General features: G+C 50.0%; 2 protein-coding genes across 5 annotated transcripts in view; both read left to right on the top strand.

Moving 5' to 3' along the window:
• The window catches only part of prkn (parkin RBR E3 ubiquitin protein ligase), a 50,124-nt gene extending 34,425 nt beyond the window's left edge, over positions 1–15,699 (top strand). Inside the window, exons 9-13 of one of the 2 annotated variants that reach the window (XM_023821161.2) lie at positions 7,280–7,338; positions 8,347–8,496; positions 12,839–12,925; positions 13,429–13,546; positions 14,279–15,699. In XM_023821161.2, the coding sequence (XP_023676929.2) occupies positions 7,280–7,338; positions 8,347–8,496; positions 12,839–12,925; positions 13,429–13,546; positions 14,279–14,388 (524 nt within the window). In that variant the 3' untranslated portion in view covers positions 14,389–15,699. Of the gene's footprint in view, positions 1–7,276; positions 7,339–8,346; positions 8,497–12,838; positions 12,926–13,428; positions 13,547–14,278 lie in introns of both variants that reach the window. The other variant, XM_023821159.2, reaches the window with a different exon arrangement.
• Positions 15,700–16,117: 418 nt separating this feature from the next.
• On the top strand, positions 16,118–23,837 carry LOC111848809 (transient receptor potential cation channel subfamily A member 1). Of its 3 annotated transcripts, XM_023821097.2 has the most exons (21): positions 16,118–16,434; positions 16,674–16,803; positions 16,960–17,096; positions 17,219–17,305; positions 17,466–17,616; positions 18,148–18,309; positions 18,401–18,510; positions 18,691–18,808; positions 18,912–18,940; positions 19,029–19,120; positions 19,556–19,670; positions 19,955–20,125; positions 20,428–20,498; positions 20,765–20,932; positions 21,326–21,444; positions 21,618–21,822; positions 21,895–22,102; positions 22,200–22,285; positions 22,640–22,794; positions 23,153–23,220; positions 23,569–23,837. In XM_023821097.2, the coding sequence occupies exons 1-21, from the start codon at positions 16,342–16,344 to the stop codon at positions 23,623–23,625; spliced, it is 2,532 nt and encodes an 843-aa protein (XP_023676865.2). In that variant the 5' UTR covers positions 16,118–16,341; the 3' UTR covers positions 23,626–23,837. The 3 variants fall into 3 exon arrangements, with proteins under 3 accessions (XP_023676865.2, XP_023676863.2, XP_023676864.2); XM_023821095.2 differs by having other exon boundaries at positions 16,118–16,413; positions 21,618–22,102; XM_023821096.2 differs by having other exon boundaries at positions 16,119–16,413; positions 16,677–16,803; positions 21,618–22,102.
• The last annotated feature ends 632 nt before the right edge of the window (positions 23,838–24,469 follow it).

Raw genomic sequence — 24,469 nt, 5'->3', positions numbered from 1 at the left:
CAGATCAAATAATGCGCCCCTGAAAATGAGTGAAATTCTACATGGCTTTGGGTAAAAGCCTCAGATAAGCAGCACGGTAATATGTTCTTCTCTCAGAGGGCCGCGCTCTGGGGCTCAGCACTCGGGGTTTGTAAACAGGCACATGTGTGGCCTCCATCTCTGGGGCGAGAGAGCAGAGGTTTCTCGGGGGAGCGAAATGTTTCTGAAAACGAGCCCCCTCACGGGAGTAATGCTCAGTAAAGCGCTTTGCCATCAGGAGCAGCGATAAGGTGCACTTTGCAGCGTGGCTTTTAAGTCCCCGAGCCTTTGAAGTGAGGCAATTGGTTTTCACTTCTTGTATCGCCATGGAAACTCGGATTCCATCCATGAAGTGTTCTGCAAGTGTCTGAGGGTTACCGTGTTGGTCTGGCTGTCTGACGGGGGTGCCCTGCCCTCTGAGGAGCTCCAACAGAAATGCGTCGCCGGACAGCTCAGGAGTGGCGTGACGTGCCGGCCGCCTCGATAAGGCGTTGACGTACCTCCCTGCTGCCGGCAGCGCTTGATTGGATAGTGTCTCGCGCCCGTCCTGTCGCCCGCCTGTCTCTGTTTGCACACATCTTCAAAAGGCTTTTCTGCAGCGTGGTTTCTGGAGAACAGCGTGTGAGATGTCAGCTCGATGAAGGCCTGTTTTTTTTTTTAGCCTGTTGTGTCTCTTTGTGTGGCAGGAGCAGCGTAGGCTGAGTGATTTTTTTTTTCCACGTACAGGGATTTTAAATATATAAACTATGCTACTAAGAGCTTTAGCTGACAGGCGATATGCTTACTTTAAGTTTAAAAGGAAAGGTAAAGCTTACAAATGGAACTTATTTGTCAAAATCATGACCTTGTCCAAAATTGCGTCTGCTTTTTAAATGGAGAATGCACACAGGCGATGTTTATATATTTATTTATATGCTGCATATTTTAATATATTTCATGCAGTGTGCGTGTGTACATCTAAATTTCTTGTTGGATTAAAATAAAAACATCCATCCATCCATCATCGGGCCGCTAATCCCTAGCAGGCTGGTGAGTAAAAGAAAAGCAGTGGATTTTATTACTGGTGATGATTTTAGGGTGACGAAACGTGGCGGATACTTAATTACGCGGATTTGGGGTTTCGTCCCTCAGTGTGACAGGACGACTGATGCGGATCCAGTTTGCCCCTGAAATTCTCTGCATTTTCCCGGGTTCCGTTCCCTCATTTGGTGGATGGGCAGGCGGGCGGGGTGGGTGGGTGGGGGATGTGGATGAAGCAGGCCCCGAGGCACCGTCCTGGTCCCCGGTGTCTCGAAGACGCTGGCGGATGGTGTAATTAAACGGGCCATTAGACCTGTTCACACCACTGCCAGTAGCAGCAGGTTCCTGATAAGTTTATAAAGCAGCAGAAACAGTTTCTTTTTTTAAAATCTCTGCCATTAAGAGCCAGCATAGCTGCGGGGGTCTTCCCCCACCCCGCCCTCCAGCCCCATTCACCCAGGGAGCTCCACACATCAGGCTAATGTCTCTGAAACTCAGCCCTGCTGACACGCTCCCTCCTGACGGGAATATTTATCAGAAGGCTTGAATGTTGCATCTTTTCTCCCCAGCATGTATCTGTGTTATTGTCCCCATGTCCCGCCTTTTGGTGTTTCCGGGGCAGGGGGGCTGTTTTGGGTTGGACGGTGAAAGCTTTTCCCACTTGTAGCCAAAATCGAATCCCGTAGCCCCCATTGTGCCTAACTGTCTGCCTCAGATTACTTTGTTTTTGCGCCGTCTGGGCGTACACTATACGGACAAATGTATCAGGACACCAGCCTGTCCAACATCTCACTCTGAATCAAAGGGTATTAATATGAAGTCAGGTAACCCTTAGTTGCTATGCCTGTAGTCTTCTGGGAAGGCTTTCCATTGGATGTTGGGACATTGCTGATGGGATTTGCAGTCATTCAGGTTGGGTATCGATGTTGGTTGATCAGCTCCCTTTCTGTGAGCGTGTGTCGCAGTCACTTTACAGCTGAACTTGCTCCAAGATGACGAGATAATGACGTTCTACTTCACAATCACTTCACTTGTGGTTGACCAAGGCAGCTCTAGCAGGACAGAATCGATTTGTTTGAAAGGTGTTCAGTGGTATCCAGTGATGGTGATAGGTAGACTAACCTCTTCTGTATGACCACCCATTCTGCTGCCATTTTTTGATGGTGAACATTGCGTGGCCGTCTGCTTGATTACACACCTGTATGTCAGCAATGGCTGCTGTTTGTGTGGTCAATTCCAGTAATTTTACAGGAGTCCCAATACTTTTGTCCCTATAGTGTATTTAATCAAAGTGAATCATACGGCTTACGCTCTCGCCCATCAGTAGAGCCGGAAGTTCACCAGGGCACCACGACGGATCACCGGCCATCCCAGAAGCATGTGCTTAACAGGCAGGCACGAGTCTCGCCCACTTCAGCCATGACGTCTCCATGCTGGATGCTGGACTGCTGGATAGGAGGGATTATTTAACGGCAAATGGAGTGATGAAAATGCAGAACGGCAGTGATGTATTTCATGTTCTGTTTACGCAGCTAATTAATGATATCAGTGGAGAAAATTCTTGATCCCGCAGTCCTTTGGACAGATAAACGCGAGCGGACAGAGATATCGATTGTCTACGTAAATAATTTAAATGAAAGCCATTGATTTTGATTGTGCTTTCAAATGCAAATTCAAATTTTTCATTCTCTCATAACCCGCAATCAGATGCTGATTAGGAAGTGAGATTATGCGTGCGAAATCGATTGCGTATCTTTGAAATCCGGCGTGTCAGAAACGCGGGGTGGGAGGGGCAATGTGCTGTCGTTTATCGGCTTTGCTGTACAGTTGGTCTCCATTAGTCTTATAATTGGGGGCAAGCAGCCACTGAATCACGAGGAGACATCAAAGGCGAGACCATGAAAGTCAGTCTGAGATGAGGGCCATCAAAGCTCTCAGATGCAGTACCACTGAAGTCTGATGCGGATGGGGGGGAGGCATCAAAGTCCTTCAGAAAAGGGGCTATCAAACAGCATCGGGGCTGGTGAGCGAACGGGACAGCCCGTTATCAGGGATGACATCATGACAGGCCGGGAGCATGTGGCCTGTTGGGTGTCAGTGACCCCCGAAACCCCTTCTTGTCTCAGAAGTCATTGGAGGGGAGGTCTTCATTCAGCGGGATGTTCCACCTAGGCTGGAATGAGGAAAGTGATGGCCAAGGGGGCTGGGGGGGGGGGGGGGGGGGGAAAGCAGGTGAACCACAGGAAAGAGGGTCCTTCTGCTTTGTGGGAGAAGCCTGGGCAGATTTGCTCTGGAATGGACCCAGCCTCTCTTCTCTGTGTCCGTGCTGTATGAAAAGAAACCAATTCCATTCGCTGCCCCGTGGTCCTGACTTCCGACGAGCAATATCCAAGATATGGCCACAGAATCAAATGAGAATAGACAAGTGCATCTGGGCACCTTTAGGGGGCGTCTCTGCAGGGCTGTGATGTTCAGGCCACTTTGATGCTAAGGTGTCTGCCGAATCTCCTGTCATTCAGGCTGCCACCCAGATTCCGTCATCGTCCCGTGTTTAGCCACACGTTCCCCGAACGTCGAACGCGATGCCGTTTGCTGACGAGGGGCCCTGACAAATCGGCCGCGGCATCCTCATCGTCGCCAACGCGGCGGATTGTAATTAATCGCCCGAAAATCTGCTAAATGGTGCTTTAACGATCTGCCAGCATTGTTCATTATCCTGTTTGTGCGTGCGTGCGTCCGCCCTGAAATATGTATAGGCATTAGAGGAACAATGAGATGACAGAAGATTAAGCCCTTGATCAAAGTCAGAGACGTAATGGCTTCAGTGATGGTCCACCCCTCTGTGAGGAAAGGGACACATTGGGAAATGGCCATTTTCTTCGTACACAGCAGATAAATAATGACAGTTGGACCGATGTGATGGTTACATGGCCGCATCAGGTTGGCCGCCTCCCCCTTCTGGTCGCACCCTTCATGGTCTCATCTGCTAGCTCTTGCAGACATTAGCCACTTGGCATCCACCATTCCCAGCATGCAAATGGAGCCCTTAAACAGGTCCTCTTGACTGAGCTATGAGGCTTGCGGACCGGGGATCTTGAGAGAGTGGAAGTCGTGGGGCCACAGAATCTGAATGATCAAATACAAAGCACCCCACCTGCCAGCAGATGTGGTAACGTAATATGAGTTGTGGTCACCTGACTGTCCTGCCTGGTATGCATGAGGCCCCACCCCCATTTCTCATAGCCTCCCTGTAAGATCATTTACATAACCCAGGTTCAAATGCAGGTCAATGGCTCAGTTGAGGGCATTGATGGGTCTTGTGGGTTCCCTGGCCTCCCACTTGTCAGTCAGTCTCTGTGTTTCCCTCCGCCATCTTCACCCATCTGTCTGCCTGTCTCTCTGTCCACTGTGCCTCTCTCTGTCTCCCTGTGATTCACCATCTCCCTTGTCTCTGTGCCTGGGTCTGTGTCCTCCGTATTACTCTCTCCATCTGTTTCTCCATCTTTATCTCTGCGCACAGTCTTCCTTTGTTTCTCTCTCTTTCATGTCTGTTTCTCCATCTGTCTGTCACTCTGTCTCCATTTTCCTCACTGCCTGTTGGCTTCCCCATCGCCATCTCTCTGTGTCCAGCTCTCTGCCAGCCTGTCGTTCTCGCTCTCCACACCCATTCCTCTTCCCGTGTTCATCCTTATGCTCCCGCTCTTTTTCTCCATGCACCCCCCTCCCCCGCGTGGACCGTCAACACGTCGCCATGGCAACGTTATGTCATGCCGCGCCCCCACCGTATCTCTAATTACATTTAGACAAAAGTGAGATGTCTTCCGCCTAAGATGTCCCAGCCTGTCTGTCTGATTAACATTCGTCAGAGGCATTTGCATGATAAAAGTGAAGCTTCAGATGGCCCCGGAGAGATTACTGCATTAGCATTCTCCATCACTAGGGCGGCGCCACTTCCGAATTCCTCACTGCGGTGCCGGTGCTCGGCTGCTATTCAGATCTGCGGAATGTAGTGTCCTTCCACTCTGGTCTTGCTCATACTGGTCCAGAGAAGCTAGTGCCATATTCTGCATCAGCAGAGAGTTGAGGTGAGGGGACTCTCAGCTTGGAAGGGACACAAACGTTTTTTTGCTGTAAAATCCAACACCTTTTCCTGGTCCTCACACCAACATGTTTCTTAGTTCCAACTCCAAAAACGTCATTGGGCGGTACGAGCCCTGAATTCAGTTTCCCAAACAAGCTAATCCCATTCAGGGGGTGTTTAAGGTGCTTTGTTATGATGCATAATGGCTGCTCCTGTCGGCTCTGCGGCCCCCATGCCCCCCTTGTGTGTGTCGGTGCCTGCGCCCTCTCCTGCCAGCGTGATGTTGGCTTGCGGCCCACTGCTATTGCAGCTTCCTCCCATCCTCGCTACTCGCTACTGCGCACCGGGGTGGGGAAATAGATCACATGCAAGCTCCCCCTGGGTATAGAACCAGCAACCCCAAGCCCACGCCCTGTCCCGGGTTTCGACACCTCTGCCCCTGAACCTGGGCGTACCTATCTGGGAACAGATGCCCCAGCTGGGGGGGGGGGGCACATGCAGGTGGTGTTTTCAATGGCCCATTACCTTCACCATGGAACGGGTGGACAGAGGCTGCGCCGGCAATCGGCCCCTGAGCTCTGGTTGTGTTTCTCGGGTCCCCTTCTCTGCAGGTGACATGTCCCTTTCCGTCCCTGCCAGTCCACCATGGTGTGATAGTGCTTCCCCCAGCACAAGGCTGACAGGACTTTGGGGGTCTGCAGTTGCATCCTGGCTACTTTGGGCTGATCGTTTCATTAACCCACCTCTCATTTCCTATTTTCTGCGCCAGAAAATTCTGCATTTCAGAATCAGGGGAATAATATTAAGCTCTGAGTACCTGCATTTTGCCCTTGAATTCTTTTTTGCTTAAATATTTCTCCTTTTCCAGAAAGCTCTCTACCAGACATCTCTGTTCTTGTTTTGTAAGATAAAAATCCGAACATGTAGATTATATAATGAGCTTTTGAGCAGACTTTGTCATACACCCTAGAGAGCTTTACTTCATCCAGCTCATTCAAGGTGCACCCAAATATAATAGAATGTGATTTTATATACAGACATAAACACAACACATTATTATTCCAAAGATGCCGTTTTATGTAACTGAACTTCAAAAGTAGCCTTTCCTGTTTATCAATGAATGCACTTTTCTCACTAATGGATACAATCTGCAATAGAAAATCACCACATGTAGACAAATACAAATAAACAAAAGTGAATAAATACTCCCTGCTCACTGTGGCGTGTGCCCCTCCCTGACTGCAGTCCATCCCACAGCCCCTGTCTGCTCCTATGCCTCCCGGCTCCAGCAGAACATGGTGGAGCCGACCCTGTAGGCGGCAGGATGACGGAGAGCTAGGTTCTGACCCGGCTGCCACAGCAAACATTCTCCGGGGGCCCAGGTGCTGACTCCAGGAAGGATGTCACCCAGACCCCTGCTCTGAGGGCTGTTTGTTTATCTCCTCCAAACGTTTGACACCCCGCCCTCCCCCACCTCACAGCCTTCAGCTTCCCTACAGCACTGAGCGGGGGGGGGGGGGGGGGGGGGAGCTCAAGAAAGCCACCCCCCTACCGGCCAGCTACCTGTCTCCCGCCGGCTGGCCGCCAATGGAAGCGGGGGAGCGATGAAGACAGCGAGTCATTAGCCCACGTCATGAAGACCGGCCTGTCACTCCCAGGCACCACCTTTGGTCCAAAGCAGACAATTTACATGTGGAGGAGATGCATCATTATCCGGAGCTTGTTAGGAGTGAGGAGAGTGGGGCTGGCTGACCTGGGCCCGGGCACAGCCGCACTCACATGTATATTCATGCATGCTCCTCTGCTGAGCAGTCACAACATGCTTATATGATCGGTCTTCATGGTCATGCATTTGCCAATGGCATTCGAGCCCCACGGGGGAGACTCCCATGATTCCGGTGGTCAGGGCATTCGAATCTGGGCTCATGCAGCTGTCAGTGATAATGTGGTCTGTGTTTCTAGACCAAAACGGCCCCATAATCTTTGGATTGGAGTTGAATTCTGGGGTTGTAGGGCTGGTTTTATGGTTTTGTCTACCTATCCTTGGACTGAATCGGTCACCCCTGCTGCCTGAATGTCCACAGAGCTGCAGCTTTGACTCGTTCAATCTCCTCACTCTCTCTTCCTCTCTCTGTCTCGCTGTTTCCATCCTTTCAGCAGGTTGTCCAGACTGTCTAATTAAGGAGGTCCATCACTTCCGGGTCCTTGGTGAAGAGCAGGTGAGTTTCAGCTTTTGATCTGGTCCCTGTGGGCTGGCAGCTGGGTGGGGGAAGGGGGGGATCTCAGCGCCGGTGAGCGACGGCTCCATCCTGACCGCACCCCTGTCTCGTGGGAAATCTGTTTTCGTTCTCCCTGTCAGGTTGCAACATCAAACAGACTATTAATGGTCACATTGGTTTCTCCCCACCTGTCCAAAATGGCATCTTCCATTGTCCCACATCACCTACAACAACTCAAATGACACAGCCCCCCCCCCCTTGAGCTCTCAGAGCACTTTGCCACCTTAAAATTCTGTGAAATGCATTTTCGGGGGGCTGCTAAAGAGCGCCAACCCTTTTCTGTAACTCATTCTCGTGCTCAGGACTCAATCCTAAGCCCCCCAGTCTCCTCCCGCACATCCGTTTACTTTAAAGCCCACACAAATGCAAATCGTGCCATCAAACGTGACAGGCCTCTTTTATTTCAGAAAAATACAGAAGGCAAACAGAGTTACGCTAAAACTTGGGCTCTGCGTCAGGCCAGTCGTCAGTGTGGGGAGGGGCAGCCCAGTGTCACGGGATCGGGGAGGGCGTGGGTGGCTGCTGGGCCTGGCGCCGTTGCCTGGGCTGCCCCTGTCTCTCTTCCTCCGCCTCATTTCCCCTCCACCAGACAGTGAGCCCAAAATCCTTCCCAAGGCTTCAAGGGCGTGTTTTTGTGATCAGAGCGGTTATTAATTATGGCAATTAACTCTCATTACAGACGGGAATTTGCATGATTATTTTGCGTGGCTCTCGGTAGACCTGTGTATATTCGACTGCTGTGATGCTGCGGAATAGGTGTGTCGTCAGTTTGCTGGCATGTCACCGCCGAGCTGTTGGTCATGTTAGTGTGGAGTCTTTGAGCTACGACTTGCCAGCTGACTGTGTTTCCTCTGTGTACTTGGAGTTTTTGAAGATGCGCTCTCTCACTCTCTTTCTGTCTCTCTCTCTCTCCCTCCCTCCCTCCTGCCCCCTCTTCCCCGGCGTCAGTATGAGCGGTACCAGCTCTATGCCACGGAGGAATGTCTGCTGCAAATGGGTGGAGTCCTGTGCCCCACTCCAGGCTGTGGGGCAGGACTTCTTCCTGAGGAGGGCCAGAGGCGGGTTCAGTGTGACCCGGGCCGCGAGCTTGGATGCGGGGTATGACTGCCACGCCGGTGACCGCATGACCACCAGATGCGACAATACTAAGGGCAACGCTGGGGAATGGGACGTGGGAGGAAGAGTAGGGTGAGCACAGTGACGAAGATGCTTCTCCCTCCAGCAGATTCCACTCCATGACGTGGTAATGATATTGACAGGCAACAGGAGCCACTCAGTTAGTCTTCCCTTGGTGACAGCCACCCCCCCCCCCCCCGCACCCTCTTCGCGACCACCTTCTCACAAAGCTGCTGTCGAACGTGGTGACGTCTTCCCACCCTGCACCCGGCCCTCCATCATTCCGTGGGAGATGAACGCAATCAGGCCGCTATTAAGATGTAATTATGACACGGTGTGTGTAATGTTCTCTAATTACGCAGTCGATTACCAAGCAGGGCGGAGTTCGCCATCCATCAGGCCTGATTGATTGCATGTTTTGGAAACACAAATATTGTCGCCGCGGGGAAACAAAATAGCATCTTGCTTCCCCAGTGGCTGCTTGAGCCCGGGGGTGCGTGCTGGCCCCCCATTCATGGAGCTCAGGGCCCCGTCCAGGGGCTTGGCAGCAGTCCCACCCACCCATCGCCCGGCCACCAGCTGATCCCGCATCTCCTCCTCCTCCTCTTCCTGTGTCTGCTTTTGTTTTGTCTCATTCCAGCTTATATATAGCGTTGCGGTGTCTCGCGCTGAGACTTGCTCTTAATCAGCAGTAATTGCATCATCAAGGCAGTTAAATCTGTTCATGTGATACTGTGGGACGAACATATGTCCTATTACTTAATTAGATAGGGAGAGACTGCATAGGCTTCACACAGGCGGGGCATAGGACGCCTCAGCAAATGAAGCAGCCTGCCAATTTATCTTTAAAGTTCCCCTAAGACCCTAATGATACTCTAATGACTTGTTGTAAGACTGCTATAGTGTAAGGCCTGCTTGCCCCTCCAGGAAGTGAGAGAGAAGTCACATCATTCATCCTGTAGTGTGGATTCTAGATTCCAGGTGGAGGTGGGAGGGTGGAGATTGGAGGTCTTGTCCATTGTGGTGTTAGGTCTGCATAAAGGGTTTATTGAAGAAGGGTCCAATCACAGAGGGGTACCCTGGTGGAATTGGAAGGGGGCCCAATCACAGAGGGGTACCCTGGTGGAATTGGAAGGGGGCCCAATCACAGAGGGGTATCCTGGTGGAATAGGAAGGGAGTCCAAACATAGAGGGATATCCTCATGGAAAAGGAAGGGGGTCCAATCACAGAGGGGTATCCTGGTGGAATAGGAAGGGGGTACAGTCATAGAGGGGTATCCTTATGTAATAGGAAGGGGGCCCAATCACAGAGGGGTATCCTTATGTAATAGGAAGGGGGCCCAAACACAGAGGGGTATCCTGGTGGAATAGGAAGGGGGTACAGTCATAGAGGGGTATCCTTATGTAATAGGAAGGGGGCCCAAACACAGAGGGGTATCCTGGTGGAATAGGAAGGGGGTACAGTCATAGAGGGGTATCCTTATGTAATAGGAAGGGGGCCCAAACACAGAGGGGTATCCTGGTGGAATAGGAAGGGGGCCCAAACACAGAGGGGTATCCTGGTGGAATAGGAAGGGGGCCCAAACACAGAGGGGTATCCTGGTGGAATGGAGGGAGCATAATCAAACGGGTTTTGATGAGTTGCTGTGGTTTTAAATCTGTCCAGGGAGCTCCTCACACTTGTCCTGTTACAGACTCCACTTACACAAAAATCGATATGTTGGTCTGCCAATCCATCCTGTTTTTTTCCTCCTCTTTTCCCCATATGGGTTTAGATGCCCCTGCTGCAGGAATAAAAGATGAGTGCAGCTTCACTGGGGCTCCGAGGGGGGCACCAGTGTTCCCTGCTGTTCGTGACGTCGGCTGCTATCACCACTCAGTGCTGTAGGAGAAAGCACGGCTGAATCCTTTAACTCTAGCGGGCAGGAAATTTAATGTATTTGTGATTAGCAGAGCGGATTGTAGGGAGAGGATGGGTCTAACTAGGGTACATTATGGAAGTCTGCCTAGTGATGCTTTTATAGAAACTAGAATAAGACAAAAAGTATCTCTTTTTTAATTGGTTAATTAAACAAGATTATGATCCAGCTTTTTATCCAGTATAGAGTCACACTGAGTATGAAGCCAGTCCCATCCAGCATAGAGCACAAGTCAGAGGGTACCCAGGGCTATTTACATTGTGGGCTATTTAGATACCAGTTACCTTGACTGTGTGCAAACAGGGGGAGAGTGTGCAAAACCACACCCGCCCCTCCCCCACAGCAAGCAGGTGCAAGTCCCCGGCCCCCAAGGGCCACTGAGAGATTATCCCTGTAGTGACAAAGGTGAGAATTTAGCCTCCACATCCCCGGCACGACCCCTCTGTGATTACACTCATTTTCTCTTAAGGTCTCACCGTTGCATAAACAAACCATTCACACAGTTTCTTTTGAAACCAACTGGAAAAAAACATTATTTTAGTGCAATTTATTTTTCCTTTTTATAGTGTTTATAGCTGAACAGCCCAAATGATATAAATGTATTGTGTAGATACAATCACGATTGTGATTTAAAGTAAGTAAATATGAAGCGTAATGAGCCGCGATTCTGTGATATTTCTGAGTGACCCTGGAGTCGGCGTGCCCGGGGTGGGGGGGAACCTGGCCGTGCCGGCTGAGAGGAATGGATGAGGTGTGGCCGTTTGTTCTTGTTGCTCACTGGAGGGAGGCGAAAAGGAAATGAGGTCAGCAGCCAGCGTGACCCCGCCGCCGCCAGAGCCCAGCTGCGCCCGTGCGTTTTCCGCGCTCCGCCACGCCACCCGGTCTCTCAGCCCCGCCGCAGGGGTCAGCTGGCCTGCTTCCATCTAGGCCTGACTCGACCCAAATATCCGCCTCCCCACCACTAAAAAAAACAAAAAAAAAAAAACAACATAAACCGCGGCAGCAGGCTCCTCTTCTGTCCTTGGGTTCGAGTGGTTATGCTATTTTTGAAGAGTTGGGGGGAAAAAAAATCAATGGCCCTGAACGACGAACATTTAACAGGGTTACGATTGCAATAAGCTCATTTCACTGCAGAAGACAAGATGCAACTGTAAAGAAAACTGCGGCCTGCTAAATGAAGCAAGCCGGGGAAGCTGCCTGCAAGGGGGAACTGCACGTGGGCAACAGCATAATGATTAGCAGGTGGCTTTAAAAACACATAAGCTGTGAAATGCAGACATAAACTGTAAATGAGGGCTTCTGTATGAGGGTGTCCAAGGTAAGTGAGTCTTGTGGGTATTTCTTTATTTTCTTTGTCCTATGTTCACGCCAGTGCCCCTTACTCCCCTTTTTAGTGAGGAGGGGGCCACACCACTGACCCAAACACAGCCTACAGAGCAGGAGCCGAAGGTGTGTCTTGGCTGCCCTAATTCCTTCTCCATCTTGATACATTGCCCCCCCCCCCCCTTAGGACAAACAAAACAATGCCCTCACTGCACCCCCCACCTCGCCTCCTCCAGGCTGCAGACTTCAGTGGCGGACGGTGTCACTCCGGAGCTCATGTGATACAGCTGGGCCAGAAATGTCTAAAAAATAATTGCATGAGGCCTCATAGAGAGGGAACCTCCTTATTCTGCCATGGGAGTCACGACGGGGCCGTGCTGGGAAATGGTGGAGGGTTTGCTCCCCCTAGTGCCCGACTGGCACAGCAAACCTTGAGGAGGGAATGTCATGTGACCGGATTTTTTTTCTTAGCTTACGGTGCCCATAGTGTGACCTGTTAGTTTTGATTCGAGTAAACTGGCTGATAAAAACATTTTTTATGAGCTGGGTCATGGTGTGTAAGGTTTATGGGGTCGTCATGTTCCATTTTTCCGGGGTCAAAAAATGGGGCATTTGAATCATATGTACGACTCCCCAAATATACAACCGCAGTTAACATGCACTGTGAATGGATGGTGTGTGAGACGTGACCTTGACAGGCAACAGGAACGTTTTGGTGATAAAATCTCATTCGAGTCATATATAGAAGGCCTGAGAACATACTGTGTAATATGTAATATATATTACGTAGTATGTAATATGTCTGTGAGCACATACCAGTGTCCATCCTCTATACCCACAAGCCACAACTTGTAGTATAACTACTTAAAAACATCATTTAATTTTGCACCATGCATGTAATGAGTACCGTACAGTAAGACATCTTAATATAATACTGTGCTTTGTCCTGTTTTGTCTTCTGTCCCGTGTCGTCTCTTGTCCATTGTTCCCTATTCTTTGTCCCCTGTCCTCTCCCCTGTCTTTTCTCTTGTCCCCTGTGCTGTGTCTCATGTCCCCTGTACGCCGTGTTTTTCTCTCTGCAGTTTGTCTTCTGCCGTGAATGCAAGGACAGCTTCCATGAAGGCGAGTGCCAGACCAGGCATCCGGCAGAGGCGGGTGTAGCACTCCAGGTAGCCCCCCCCCCCCGCCCCCTTGGGACTCTTTGTAGGAGCCACACTGCGTGACAGGTTGCTTCAGCCTCCTCACAGGGGAGCTGCTCTGTACAGTGACACAGTTTGACTGTTGGCACACAACAGATGTGTCACAATATATAACAGGAAGGACAATTTTCAGTAGCTTAGATCCACTTAATTATACTTAATTACAATTAATAAAAAAGTTTCCGATAGCTGCCACTTTGTTACACATTACTGTTTTATATTAGTTATATAAATCTTAACTGACAGCAATGAATGATAGTCTCTTGTAATTAAAGAAAGAGCTCTTCCCTCTAAGCAGGTTGGTATGGCAGGTCACAGAAGTGTCCCTGTGGTGGTCACCTGCAGTACCTGCAGTCTGTCTACATTTTGTATTTTTCATCGCTATTTACAGGCCTAGTAAGTGCACTGCAGTCCTTAGCCCCGCCCACTTTCTTCCCCTAACTTCCCTCTTACTGTTCCTGTCTTGTCCGCAGGGCTACATCGTGGATGAGGACTCAGCACAGCGTGCCTGCTGGGAGCAGGCGTCCCAGAAGACCATAGGGGAGACAACCCGTCCATGTCCACGCTGCCGCGTCCCCGTGGAGAAGAGCGGTGCGCATCTCGTGTCGCCACACCCACTTCTACTCTGCCACTTCCCCCGACCGCTCCATCCACCCAGACTCTAAGCCACTTCCCCCGACCGCTCCATCCACCCAGACTCTAAGCCACTTCCCCCGACCGCTCCATCCACCCAGACTCTAAGCCACTTCCCCCGACCGCTCCATCCACCCAGACTCTAAGCCACTTCCCCCGACCGCTCCATCCACCCAGACTCTAAGCCACTTCCCCCTACCGCTCCATCCACCCAGACTCTAAGCCACTTCCCCCTACCGCTCCATCCACCCAGACTCTAAGCCACTTCCCCCTACCGCTCCATCCACCCAGACTCTAAGCCACTTCCCCCTACCGCTCCATCCACCCAGACTCTAAGCCACTTCCCCCTACCGCTCCATCCACCCAGACTCTAAGCCACTTCCCCCGACCGCTCCATCCACCCAGACTCTAAGCCACTTCCCCCTACCGCTCCATCCATCCAGATTCTAAGCCACTTCCCCCGACCGCTCCATCCACCTAGTCTCTAAGCCACTTCCCCCGACCGCTCCATCCACCCAGACTCTAAGCCACTTCCCCCGACCGCTCCATCCACCCAGACTCTAAGCCACTTCCCCCGACCGCTCCACCCACCCAGACTCTAAGCCACTTCCCCCGACCGCTCCATCCACCTAGACTCTAAGCCACCTTCCCTGACAGCTCCATGTTTTTGTGTGTGTGTGTTGTTCACAGGAGGCTGCATGCACATGGTGTGCCCCCAAGCCCAGTGCAAGTTTGAATGGTGCTGGCTGTGCCAAGTGGAGTGGAACCGGGACTGCATGGGCAGCCACTGGTTCGGCTGAGCTGGCCGACGCAGCATTGGTGACCTGGGACTAAACAGCCAATAACACACTCAGAAAACAGACATATATCTCTATCTGGGAATCTGACTGAGTGTATGATTCCTGATCCTGTTACAGAAAGTGGCGTGTGTGTGTGTGTGTGTTTGGGTATGAAATATTGTCTAGCATAGTCATATTCTCAGAAATCATGTTGGATCACAAAATGGTATTGAGAATGATTGTACATTTCTCTACACAGTCAAGGTAGAGTTCATAACCCTCCATCAGCAATTCTTGACTGGCTCTGAAGAATGCTGTAATGATCTGACCCCCGACATATCATCATCGAATTATTAATGCCAAATATACAGTGGAACCTTGGAACTTCTTGGAACACCTCTTAACTTGACCAACTCAGACCTTGAATGGCTCTGTTGAATTTTTTTTCTACTTGTACCTCGACCGTTCTTGCTAAAACTTGTATGGGTTGAGACCCTTTCAGCTCTACCAAAAAAATCTAACTGCAACTCGACCGAAAACTCGGAGCACGACAAAACAAAACAGACCTGCTAAAACTTGTACGAATCGAGGCACGCCTCTGAGTGGGCTGAAACAAAGGCGAACTGACCTACTGGGATGCTGATGTCTATGAATCCATTTTAGTCTCGCAGTACCTCTCAACCACGTTTGACTTGCGAATGCTGTATTCCTGTGTTTGGTGTGAATTTTTTTTGTGCTTCATCTACAGTACATTTAGTGATACAGTAATCATGAATCCAAAGAAAGTGAGCAGTGATAGCAGCAAACCAAAGAGGAAAGTAGTGAGAGTAACTGTAAAACTTGCAAAGGAAATTATAGCAAGACCTGAAGGTGGTGCACGTGTGTCTGCTCTCGCTTCGGAGTATGAGACTGTCATTTATTTTATGTTTGTTGCTTTTGTATATGTGCTTTTTCCTGTGTGTATGAGTTTTATATTAACTGTCAGTGCTTTTTATCATTAGGTAGGTAGATAAGATTAAATAGGCAATCATTTGGGGGTCTGGAACAGATAAAATTCATTTACATTATTTTGTATGGGGAAATTTAACTTGGACATCGACCAAATTGCAACTCAAACAGCCTTCAGGAATGAATTAAGTTTGTTTTCCAAGGTACCACTGTATGTGTGAATTGTTTTGCATGAATTTGAGTAAATGTATTACCTCAGTTTTGGATTGTAATGATGGGATTTGTTATTCTTGGACTGGACTTTAAATTTGTGTCGTGCTATGTAAGGAATGAGGGCTTGTCCGTGTTCCTGTCACATCGCACCAATAAAGAGCAGGGAAAGCAGCCTGGTCTCTGCGCTATTCCTCTGTTTGTCTTCTCCGTGTTCTCCCGGACTTTTGTTCTCCCGGACTTCGGCCAGCGCTTATGGCCCAGGCCCGCCCGCAGCCACCGGGCCGTCTGTCACAGATCCTGCCGGCCATGCCATTGTGCCAGACCCCCCCTGTCCCAGGCCCCGTGGCGTGTTGCTGTCCGCCCCTCTGGATAGACACGCACCCATGGGGCCGCTCACATCTCCCATAAATCAGCCTTTCTTCCTCCCCCTGGGTGAATGCTTGTCAACACAAGCAGCCGGCAGAAGATAAGGTCCATAAAGCACGCCTCGGGTTTGTGCTGTTTCTTCCCGTTAAACATTAGGCGAGCGGCCGCCTTCGGGTTGTGTAATGAGCTCAGCTGACCTTTACTGCCTGTTGTTTAGATAAGTGGGGCAGGCTGGGTGCCAGATAAACCACGACCACTCTACCTGTCGGGGTGTAGCTCTCCGCTGCTTTGGGTTTTGCCTTCTTTCCAGGGACAAGGCCTCCCCAGCAGAAGGCATACCTGACTGGCTGGTCCCAAGAGGTTAGCCACTCCAGGGTAGCCCTTTAAGTTACTCCGCCCTTCCTTACTGCGGCGACTGGCGTTCCCGAGGAAACCCCGTGGTGTGAAATGCCGACGCGACCGGAGCAGGCTGGTCATGATAATGCAGCATTTGGGATCGAAGATGGAGATTCCGAGCAAGTGAGGAACAGCCGAACGACTGTATGACTTGCCTTTTTGTAATTAAGCCCTTCGCTGTTTGATTGTTAAACGCTTTTGATCTCTGATGTAATATCACGTATGTAGTACTGCTGCAGCCACCTGCCATTAATGGGCTTAGTGGTGACCTTCGGTGTAGCTGACTTGGGGGGGGGGGGGGGCCTCGGGCTTGCCATGTAAGTTGTGGCAGTCCGGGGGGGTCACTCTCAGGTGCGTTGACATAAGACGTCTGTCTGGACCAGCAGCTCCTCGGCCCCCAGGCGTCCAAAGAGTCTCCCAGCAGCAGAGAGGGGGCACAGGCTTGGTGGGCATCGTACACCTGCAGCCGCTGGATGCAGGCCAGTCACACGATCGAGTCCGGAAGACCCACAGGTAGCCAAGACTATGTCATGTAGCACTGATACATTTATTTCACGGTTGCCATGGTGTGAAAATTCGGCTCTGGGATCTACACCCCGACTGCAGTAGATGTGTAGACCGAACACGGTCGCAGTAGATGGATACATTGTTCCTGTCACCGAATTACAGGAGAATCCACAGTGAGCAAGTACCAGGGCCTAGCTCAGGATGACAGCGACGTTACAGACGGCTTGGGCAAAAATCCGAACAGAAAACTGCTGGACTACTTCAGAGCGATTGGGGCCAGTAACCAGGAAAGCGATGAGGTGAGATGAAGGGCCCAGGGTCTGAGAGGGGCCACTTAAGCATCCCCTTGGTGACGAAAGACAGCTTTTAGACGACAGCGCCTGTGATGTCACAGAGCTCTGTGCTCACTCTGTCTTTACAGGTGGATCTTCAGTACCTGAGTGATGTAATTGCAGAGGGAGCGGATCCAAAATCTACCGACAAATATGGACAGACGTGCTTGCATGAGGTGGGATGTAGAACTGAATGGGGTCACTGCTCTCAGGTTGTTTGCCTGTCAGCCATGTCTTGTTACTCTTTTAAATTTAATGATTAAACAGTGCTGTTGGCTGTGTGTGTGTGTGTGTGAGACAGCCTAGTTGATACTGAGCAAAACACATCTGGGACAGATCTCGCGGGCCTGGAACGTGGATGTGATGCGCTTCTTCCTGGAGAAGGGAGCTGATATCCAGCAGGCGGACGCCTACGGAGTGACTCCTCTCCACGTGGCCGCAGCCCTGGACTATAAGGAAATGATCTGCTTCCTGCTGGGGATGCGAGGTCCGCAGTAGGACAGGAACACAATGCACACAAAGTGCACAAAACACCTACTTTATTAGAGCTATGATGAATAAAAATAAATTGTTTGGTAATGTTCTGCAATTATTTGGTACTTTACCTTTTTTAATCGTTTGTGGTCTCATTTTTGATGTCCGACCTAGCAGTTGAGTTGGTCGCCACGACGATGGGCTGTGTGTGTATGTAATCATGTATATATTACACCATGGGGACCCCACAGGTTCTCATGATGCGAGTAAAAACCTGCAACTTCTGTGTATGCAATCAAAAAACTAAAAATGTAAAAAATCTTATACTTTGGTTACTTATGCTTAAGGTTATGGCTGGGTAGGGGTTAAAGATGTCATATTGGGATTAGGGCTATCCCCTTAGAAATTAATGGCAAGTCCCCACAAAGATATGGATACTTAATGTGTGTATGTGTGTGCGCGTATGAGACATATCCTTGTTAATCTGTTTCTGCTTTGCTCACCCATTCCCCCTTGGCCCTCCCACGGCCTCTGTCCCGTGAAGCTGACCTTGGGGCTCGGACCTGCACAGATCTGCAGACGGCGCTACACTTCGCCGCTAAGAACGATGCCACCACTGCCATCGGGCTTCTGGTGCAGCACGGGGCCGACGTTGCCGCCCGCGACTACAAGCAGAGAACGCCGCTGCAGCTGGCGGCTAACCGCGGTACCTTCAGAGCGTGTTGTGTGTAGCGTGACTGCATGCCTCGTTTTACGCACGCACTCTTGATGTCTCTGCGTTCTCCTCCTATCCGCAGGCCGCAGCGAAGCCGCGCACGTCCTACTAGAGCTTGGGGCGGACGCCGGTGTGCAGGACTCTGACGGACAGCTCTGCATCTCCGCTATGATCGAGCAGATGGCTCCCGTGGTAAGCAGGGGTCGGAGTCTTCCTTGCCGCCTTTCAGTGAACATGGAAACTGGGACTTTCGCGTCACTCTGCAGCTCATCACAGTTTTCAGAGAGTTTATAGCTCGTTTATTGCCTGTTTCCAGACTCCCACTCTTCCAGCAGTCCTGCTGTCCTTCATTATATTACCATGTCATTCAAGGCCCACTTGGCACTCAACCAGTTCCACTTGACAGACCGGACAACTCGACAGCAGTTTTATTACCTGCACCTGCTGGAACCAGAACCGGCCCGGAAAGGGAGCTCGTGTGACTCAGACGGTAAGTGGATTCACTCGCTCTGCTGAGCAGGTCCATAGCAGAGCCTGGTCTGTTTAGCTTTTCGCTTCTGGTGATGCACCATGTTTGTCGGGTTGTTTTTCAGGGAGGATTGTGAATGAACCGATGCCACCGGTAGGCCAATAAGGGAGTTGGGTGTTGGGGGGTGGGGGGCTGAGGGTCACATGTTCCTGGTGCTCTATCCCAGATCTCACTTCGACAGTTGGAGTTAATCGTGCAGAATGGGAAGCTGGACCTGATCATGCATCCGGTGGTGCTGAAGTTGATCACAGTGAAGTGGAACCTGTACGGCAGGTATGTCTTACTCGGGGGAGGGGGGTTATGTCTCGGGTCGAGATGGAAGAATCTGAAGCAGGGACTTGCTAGAGATGTTCATGGATGAGTCAAAGTCTAGCAGGGGTGGGGCAACAAATTTGGCGGGGGTTCATGCATCGGGGTCAGACATATCCAAGGGCAAGTGTGGAGCAGGATATTTTGGTAAAGTAATAAAGAGTAAGTACCCTGTTCCTCTGAAGACTAAGCTGCAGCTTTATCTGGTGTGCTGTCTGAAGCCCCTTCATCTGCCGTGAGTAACACGGAAGAGAGGCTCACAGATAAATCGTTCAGTTGGCCTTCCTTCTGCGGTTCTCTTATCTGACTCCCATCTCAGGGCATCGGGGCTGGCTGGCCTGAGGGCATCTGGGAGGTCTTCACTGATACAACACTCCATTTATCCTTTATATTTTACAGAACTGGTGCCTGGATACTGTTGATTTTAAATTTCCTCTTCATCGTTTCCTGGACAACGGTTGCCATTTCAGTGTCCGTGGTCCGAGATGAGGAGCATCCTTATGTTTTCCCTGAGGTGAGGAAGGAAGAAAAGATGGGACCCCTGAAGGAGAGTGGGGGGGGGGGGGGAGTGATTATTGAGAAGGGGGGGGGGGGGGGGAATTGACAAGAAAGATAAGGGACCATGGCGTGATCTCGTAGTGAAAATCTAAGAAAGGACGATCATGAGAGAGAATGAACAAAGGGCTAATCGATGAGGACAGAAAGGGAAGGCAAGTGACCAAACTGTCACCACCAATGACACGTCCTCTCATTCCCCCCCCATCTCTCTCCCACTCCACCTCCCTTTACTCCATGGAGGACTGGTGGAGGGTCCTGGTGGTGATTCTCGCCCTGGGGCTCACTGTCGCGGAGGTCTCCCGGGAGGTGGCCGAGCTGACTCGCTCCCACAGGAAGCTGCGGAGGTGGCGCGGCTGGCTCCAACGGCGCATCCATGACGACCTGCGCCGTGTGCATCCCATGTGGCCCCAGGTCAGCACCGACATGTGCGTGTCGCGTCATATGACGGTGCGGCTCCAAAGGATCTGAAGAGAAAGAGAGAGCTTGACCCGTCACAGCAGCTGCATATTGGCTTTTTTCCCTACAAACCCATTTTACAGTCCATTACTGTAAAGAGCACTCTCCGCTGGTCACAATTACCTTCTCAGCTGATTTCTTGCTTAAATAAACCTTATTGAGCCTCTATTTCGCTTCAGATATACCAGGAAAAAAATTCAGGGGTCTGAGGTGTAATTAGTAGAGACTGAAGAGCTTTCATTTTCCTGTTTGAAAAGGAGCAGCACTTCCTGGAGAAGCAAATTGAATTTGTCAGGAAAATGAAGCCAGACTACTACCGAGATCTCTGGTAAATGACCCAGCGCGCTCCTAGGTGCTCATGTACGCCTTTCATCTGCTGTCAGGTTGGCTTTTATCTTGCCATCTGTTTCCACGGTAAATTGTCCGTGTCAAGAAGTTCATAATATGCATCTTTAAAATATTTCCACAAGAGTGACAGAACCTTAAAACGCTTCAAGTAGGTTCATTTGTGACACAAATGGATCCATTTTGAGGTTTAGCTTATAACTGAGGTATGTTAGTCACACCTGTCAACTGGTGTATTTCTTTTAACAGGAATGTATTTGATTGGCTGGTGTACGTGCTGCTAACGGTGGTCTTCGGAATCCATGTGGCCGACATCCTCATTGTCGAGAGCGCGCTGCGAGAGTACAGCCTCCGCCTCTTCGCCGTGACCATCATCTTCCTCTGGCTACGGCTGATGAAACATGTCCGGGCTTTTAGGTAACCATGGCAATGCCGCAAAAGTGACTCCCTGCCAGAGCCTTAAGGTAACCGTGACGACAGTGGGATAGAATCATCAGGTATCCACTCACCAGATGGCCAGAGCCTTCAGATCACCATGGGAAACTGTGTGTTTTTGACTCCACAGGCTATTTCACCACTGGGACGCTCGATCCTTCATCAGAGGAATCCTCGGCAGTCTAATTAAATTCATCGCCTTTTCTCTCTTAATTACATCTTTACTTATTAATTGCTGTAAGGCATTAAAGACGCTGTTTTCTTAAAAGTGACATGTTTGTCTAATACACATCATTGTGGTTTTGCACTAGAGGGACGTGAAAGTGCACGTAGTTGTGGGATGTACTGACATCCTGCACTGTGCTGTGTCGTCAGGGAAATGGGCCCATTCATCGTGATGCTTGGCAACATCGTCGGTGACGTCCTCCGGTTCCTCTTCTTGTACGTGGAAATCTTCATTCCCTATGCCTGTGCCTTCTGGATCATATTCGGAGGTAAGGGGGCATCCAAATAGGTTCCGACGTTCCACAAGCCCAGTCGGACTGCCCAAGGTATAATCCACTCAGGAAGCTTGCACTCACCATGTCAGTGAGTGGATCCAGTTTTTCCTGGTATCGTTAAGCCGATGGTTCTGTCACGCTCCACTTCATTCTCACGCCATGTTCAGGCATGGAGGCTGTGCCCAGCATGCAGACAGTCCCCCAGCTGCTATACAGTCTGTACCGCATCACACTGGTGGACGAGTATGAGTTTGACGCCATGGTTGCCATGGACGCGATGATGGCCTACCTGCTCTGCGGAACCTTCCTTGGTCTGTCGGCTATACTCTGCGTCAACCTGCTCATTGCACTCCTGTCCGACACCTTCCAAAGGTATGGCGTCGTGAGGCGTGGGTGTGCTGCTTCCTTCCAGGTGGCGTGCTTCACGAGTGTCCCCCCTCCCAGGGTGTATGAGAATGCTCAGGCCAACGGCGTTATGCAGCAGGCTGCCGTCATCCTGCAGGTGGAGCAGTCCATGCCCAGTCTGAGAGCCCTCTGCGACGACCGCTACGTCCAGCGCCGCTGCGCGCCCCTCGGCGAGTTCTGCGCCGAGCACTTTGTCACTGATCCTGAACGGCATGAAGAGACGAGGAAGATAGCCGTGGGGGTCAAGGTAGCGCAGGGAGGTGGGAGGTCCTGCTGGTTCCACGCTCGCAGTCCCTTGTTGGAAATCTCTCTGATGGCTGTTTCTTGGCCCTTTATTGTGACAGGAGACTCTGGATGAGCTCCTGAAGATTAACAGGCACATGTCCCCGCTGGACCCGAAGGAAGGGGGTGACAGGAAGGGAAGACCCAGGTGGGTAGCGGCCCAAAGCATCGAGCCTGTTATTGTACGGATACTTATGTACTAGCCGGGGCCACAGCAGGGCCACAGATCCCCTGACAGATTCAGAGGGCCCAACACTTTACAGGGGCCCCTGAATATGAAAAAGTATCATTTATACCCTTGAGGAATATTATACCTCCACTTGGCAATTTGTACCATCCTGCTGTCGGGGACCCCCCACTTGGAAGGTTCTATAACATATATACCTGCTATTTATTTAGATTAAAAATAGCAACCATAGCAGGAAGACCAGTATTTCTAGCCATGTCCCTGTAAATACCCAGTAAACAGAGTATTTCCCTCTAACTTTTCTTGGTTGGAAAGTTCGGTGCTGCTAAACGAGGGGCAGTGGCTGAGTACTCTCCAGCATCTGGAGATGGGCCAGAACCAGCTGAGCCAGGACCTAAGCGCACTGAAGAAGGACATGAAGGAGCTGCAAGTTCTATTACAGAACCTGATACAGTCCAGCTCCAGGCTATGTCAGTATCACCCACTCACAGAACTGCAAAGAAACCCACAGATGATTTAAAATTTCTAGGGAAACACAGCACAAATAGCTGATCAGGACCAGAACCAGAGAACTATTAATCCAAGTGTATTCACTCTGGTATAATACCGCACAGAAAATACATTGTGTGTAGATAAGACAGGGTTTGCACAGTGTACTATACAGAGAAGGCAGTCAGTCTAGCTCAGAGCCACAGAGAGAATATTAAAACAATGACTCACACCCTCTCTGTTTTTAACAACCACTGAAACCGCAAAGAGCTGCTTCACATAGTGATTTGGGAGTGATTCACCCGGACGGAGTCGACACTTTGTTAACGTTCTCCGCAGGTGTAAAGAATGAGACCACAGAGGATGCCGGTGAAGGAAGCCCCCCCTCACCACGCCTCAATAAACCGGTAAAGTGCCACTGTACCTTCTGCTCTGATAACCTTCACAGTGTGTTATTCTGAGGTAGCTCCATTTCCAGTCCCTAGAAGTTTTGAGTTTTCTATTTGCACTATAAGCAAGACATGAGTGTCTTACTAAGGCTGCCAAAAGGTAACAATAATCAGGCTCGTGTAGCCAATTCTACTTTATATGAAGTGTTTGTTCATTTATGAGGCACCAGGCTCATGTTAAAATGGCTGACAAGCAGTGCGTGGAATATAGTGCCCTACACTGGTTGGCTGGTTAATTAGCCCGTATGGTACCAATAGCCAATAAGCCGTGACATTGCTTCTGAGTTCTGACATCTCTTACTTCAGGTACCCAGCAAACCAGCAGGCAACACAGACTGTGCACCAAGACATCAGAGACTCTGAGAGCTCCCAGGGTGCATTGGGTTCCCACCTGGTACTGACCTGGAGTGTACCATGTGACACTGAGAATAGTCATGTGGTCTATTTCCTGGGGCACATCAGGCCCATTAGCCTTCCAGCTCCTGATACCCTGCTAGAGGGACCAGTAAAACAACTTTATTGATGTATCAATCTTGTTATGGTCAAAAATTAAATATAATGTGTATTTATTATAATTATAATTTAGAGGCCTTATTATGTTATAGTATGGAGTCCCTAAAGTCCCATATGGTGCTTAAAAAAAATCGCACAAGTTAATTATCTTGTGCGCACAAGATAATAAAATTCACCTTACGGGACTTCGTATTACAGTAGCCATACTTCCAAAGGTACCCAAAAAATTCTTTCAACGGCTCAAGTTTCACATTAAATGTTATCTATCGTTTACCATGAACAATCATATTTTCTAAGCATAAGGAGATGGAGAAACAGGTTAAATATCTACAATGAAACAGATCCAATGACAAAATAGAGTGTTAGGAAGTTAAAGAAATTTAAATACTATAATAAAACGTTTTTTAAGAAACAAAACATCAATTCTGCGTGGATTTCATTACAAAGCGTAGCTCGTATTTCAGGAACACGGTGGCTATCTTGGTTATACGTGAATGGCGAAGGGTATAATTTCAATCACAGAAACGGTACAAATTCTCTTGTTTTAATTAATTGATGTCTCTTTGCTTCCTCCTTGAAACAACACATGTTTCCCTTATATCGATGTCTTTATATAATCAACACTGGCATAAATGGACAAATAGATCACATGAGTTAGAAACACTTATTGTCCATGTGCACTCTAGAGTGGAAA

This window comes from Paramormyrops kingsleyae, chromosome 3 (assembly GCF_048594095.1).
Source record: "Paramormyrops kingsleyae isolate MSU_618 chromosome 3, PKINGS_0.4, whole genome shotgun sequence".
In the NCBI taxonomy this organism is placed as follows: domain Eukaryota; kingdom Metazoa; phylum Chordata; class Actinopteri; order Osteoglossiformes; family Mormyridae; genus Paramormyrops; species Paramormyrops kingsleyae.
Note: the sequence above shows the minus strand (reverse complement) of the source record. Positions and strands in the feature narration are given on the sequence as shown.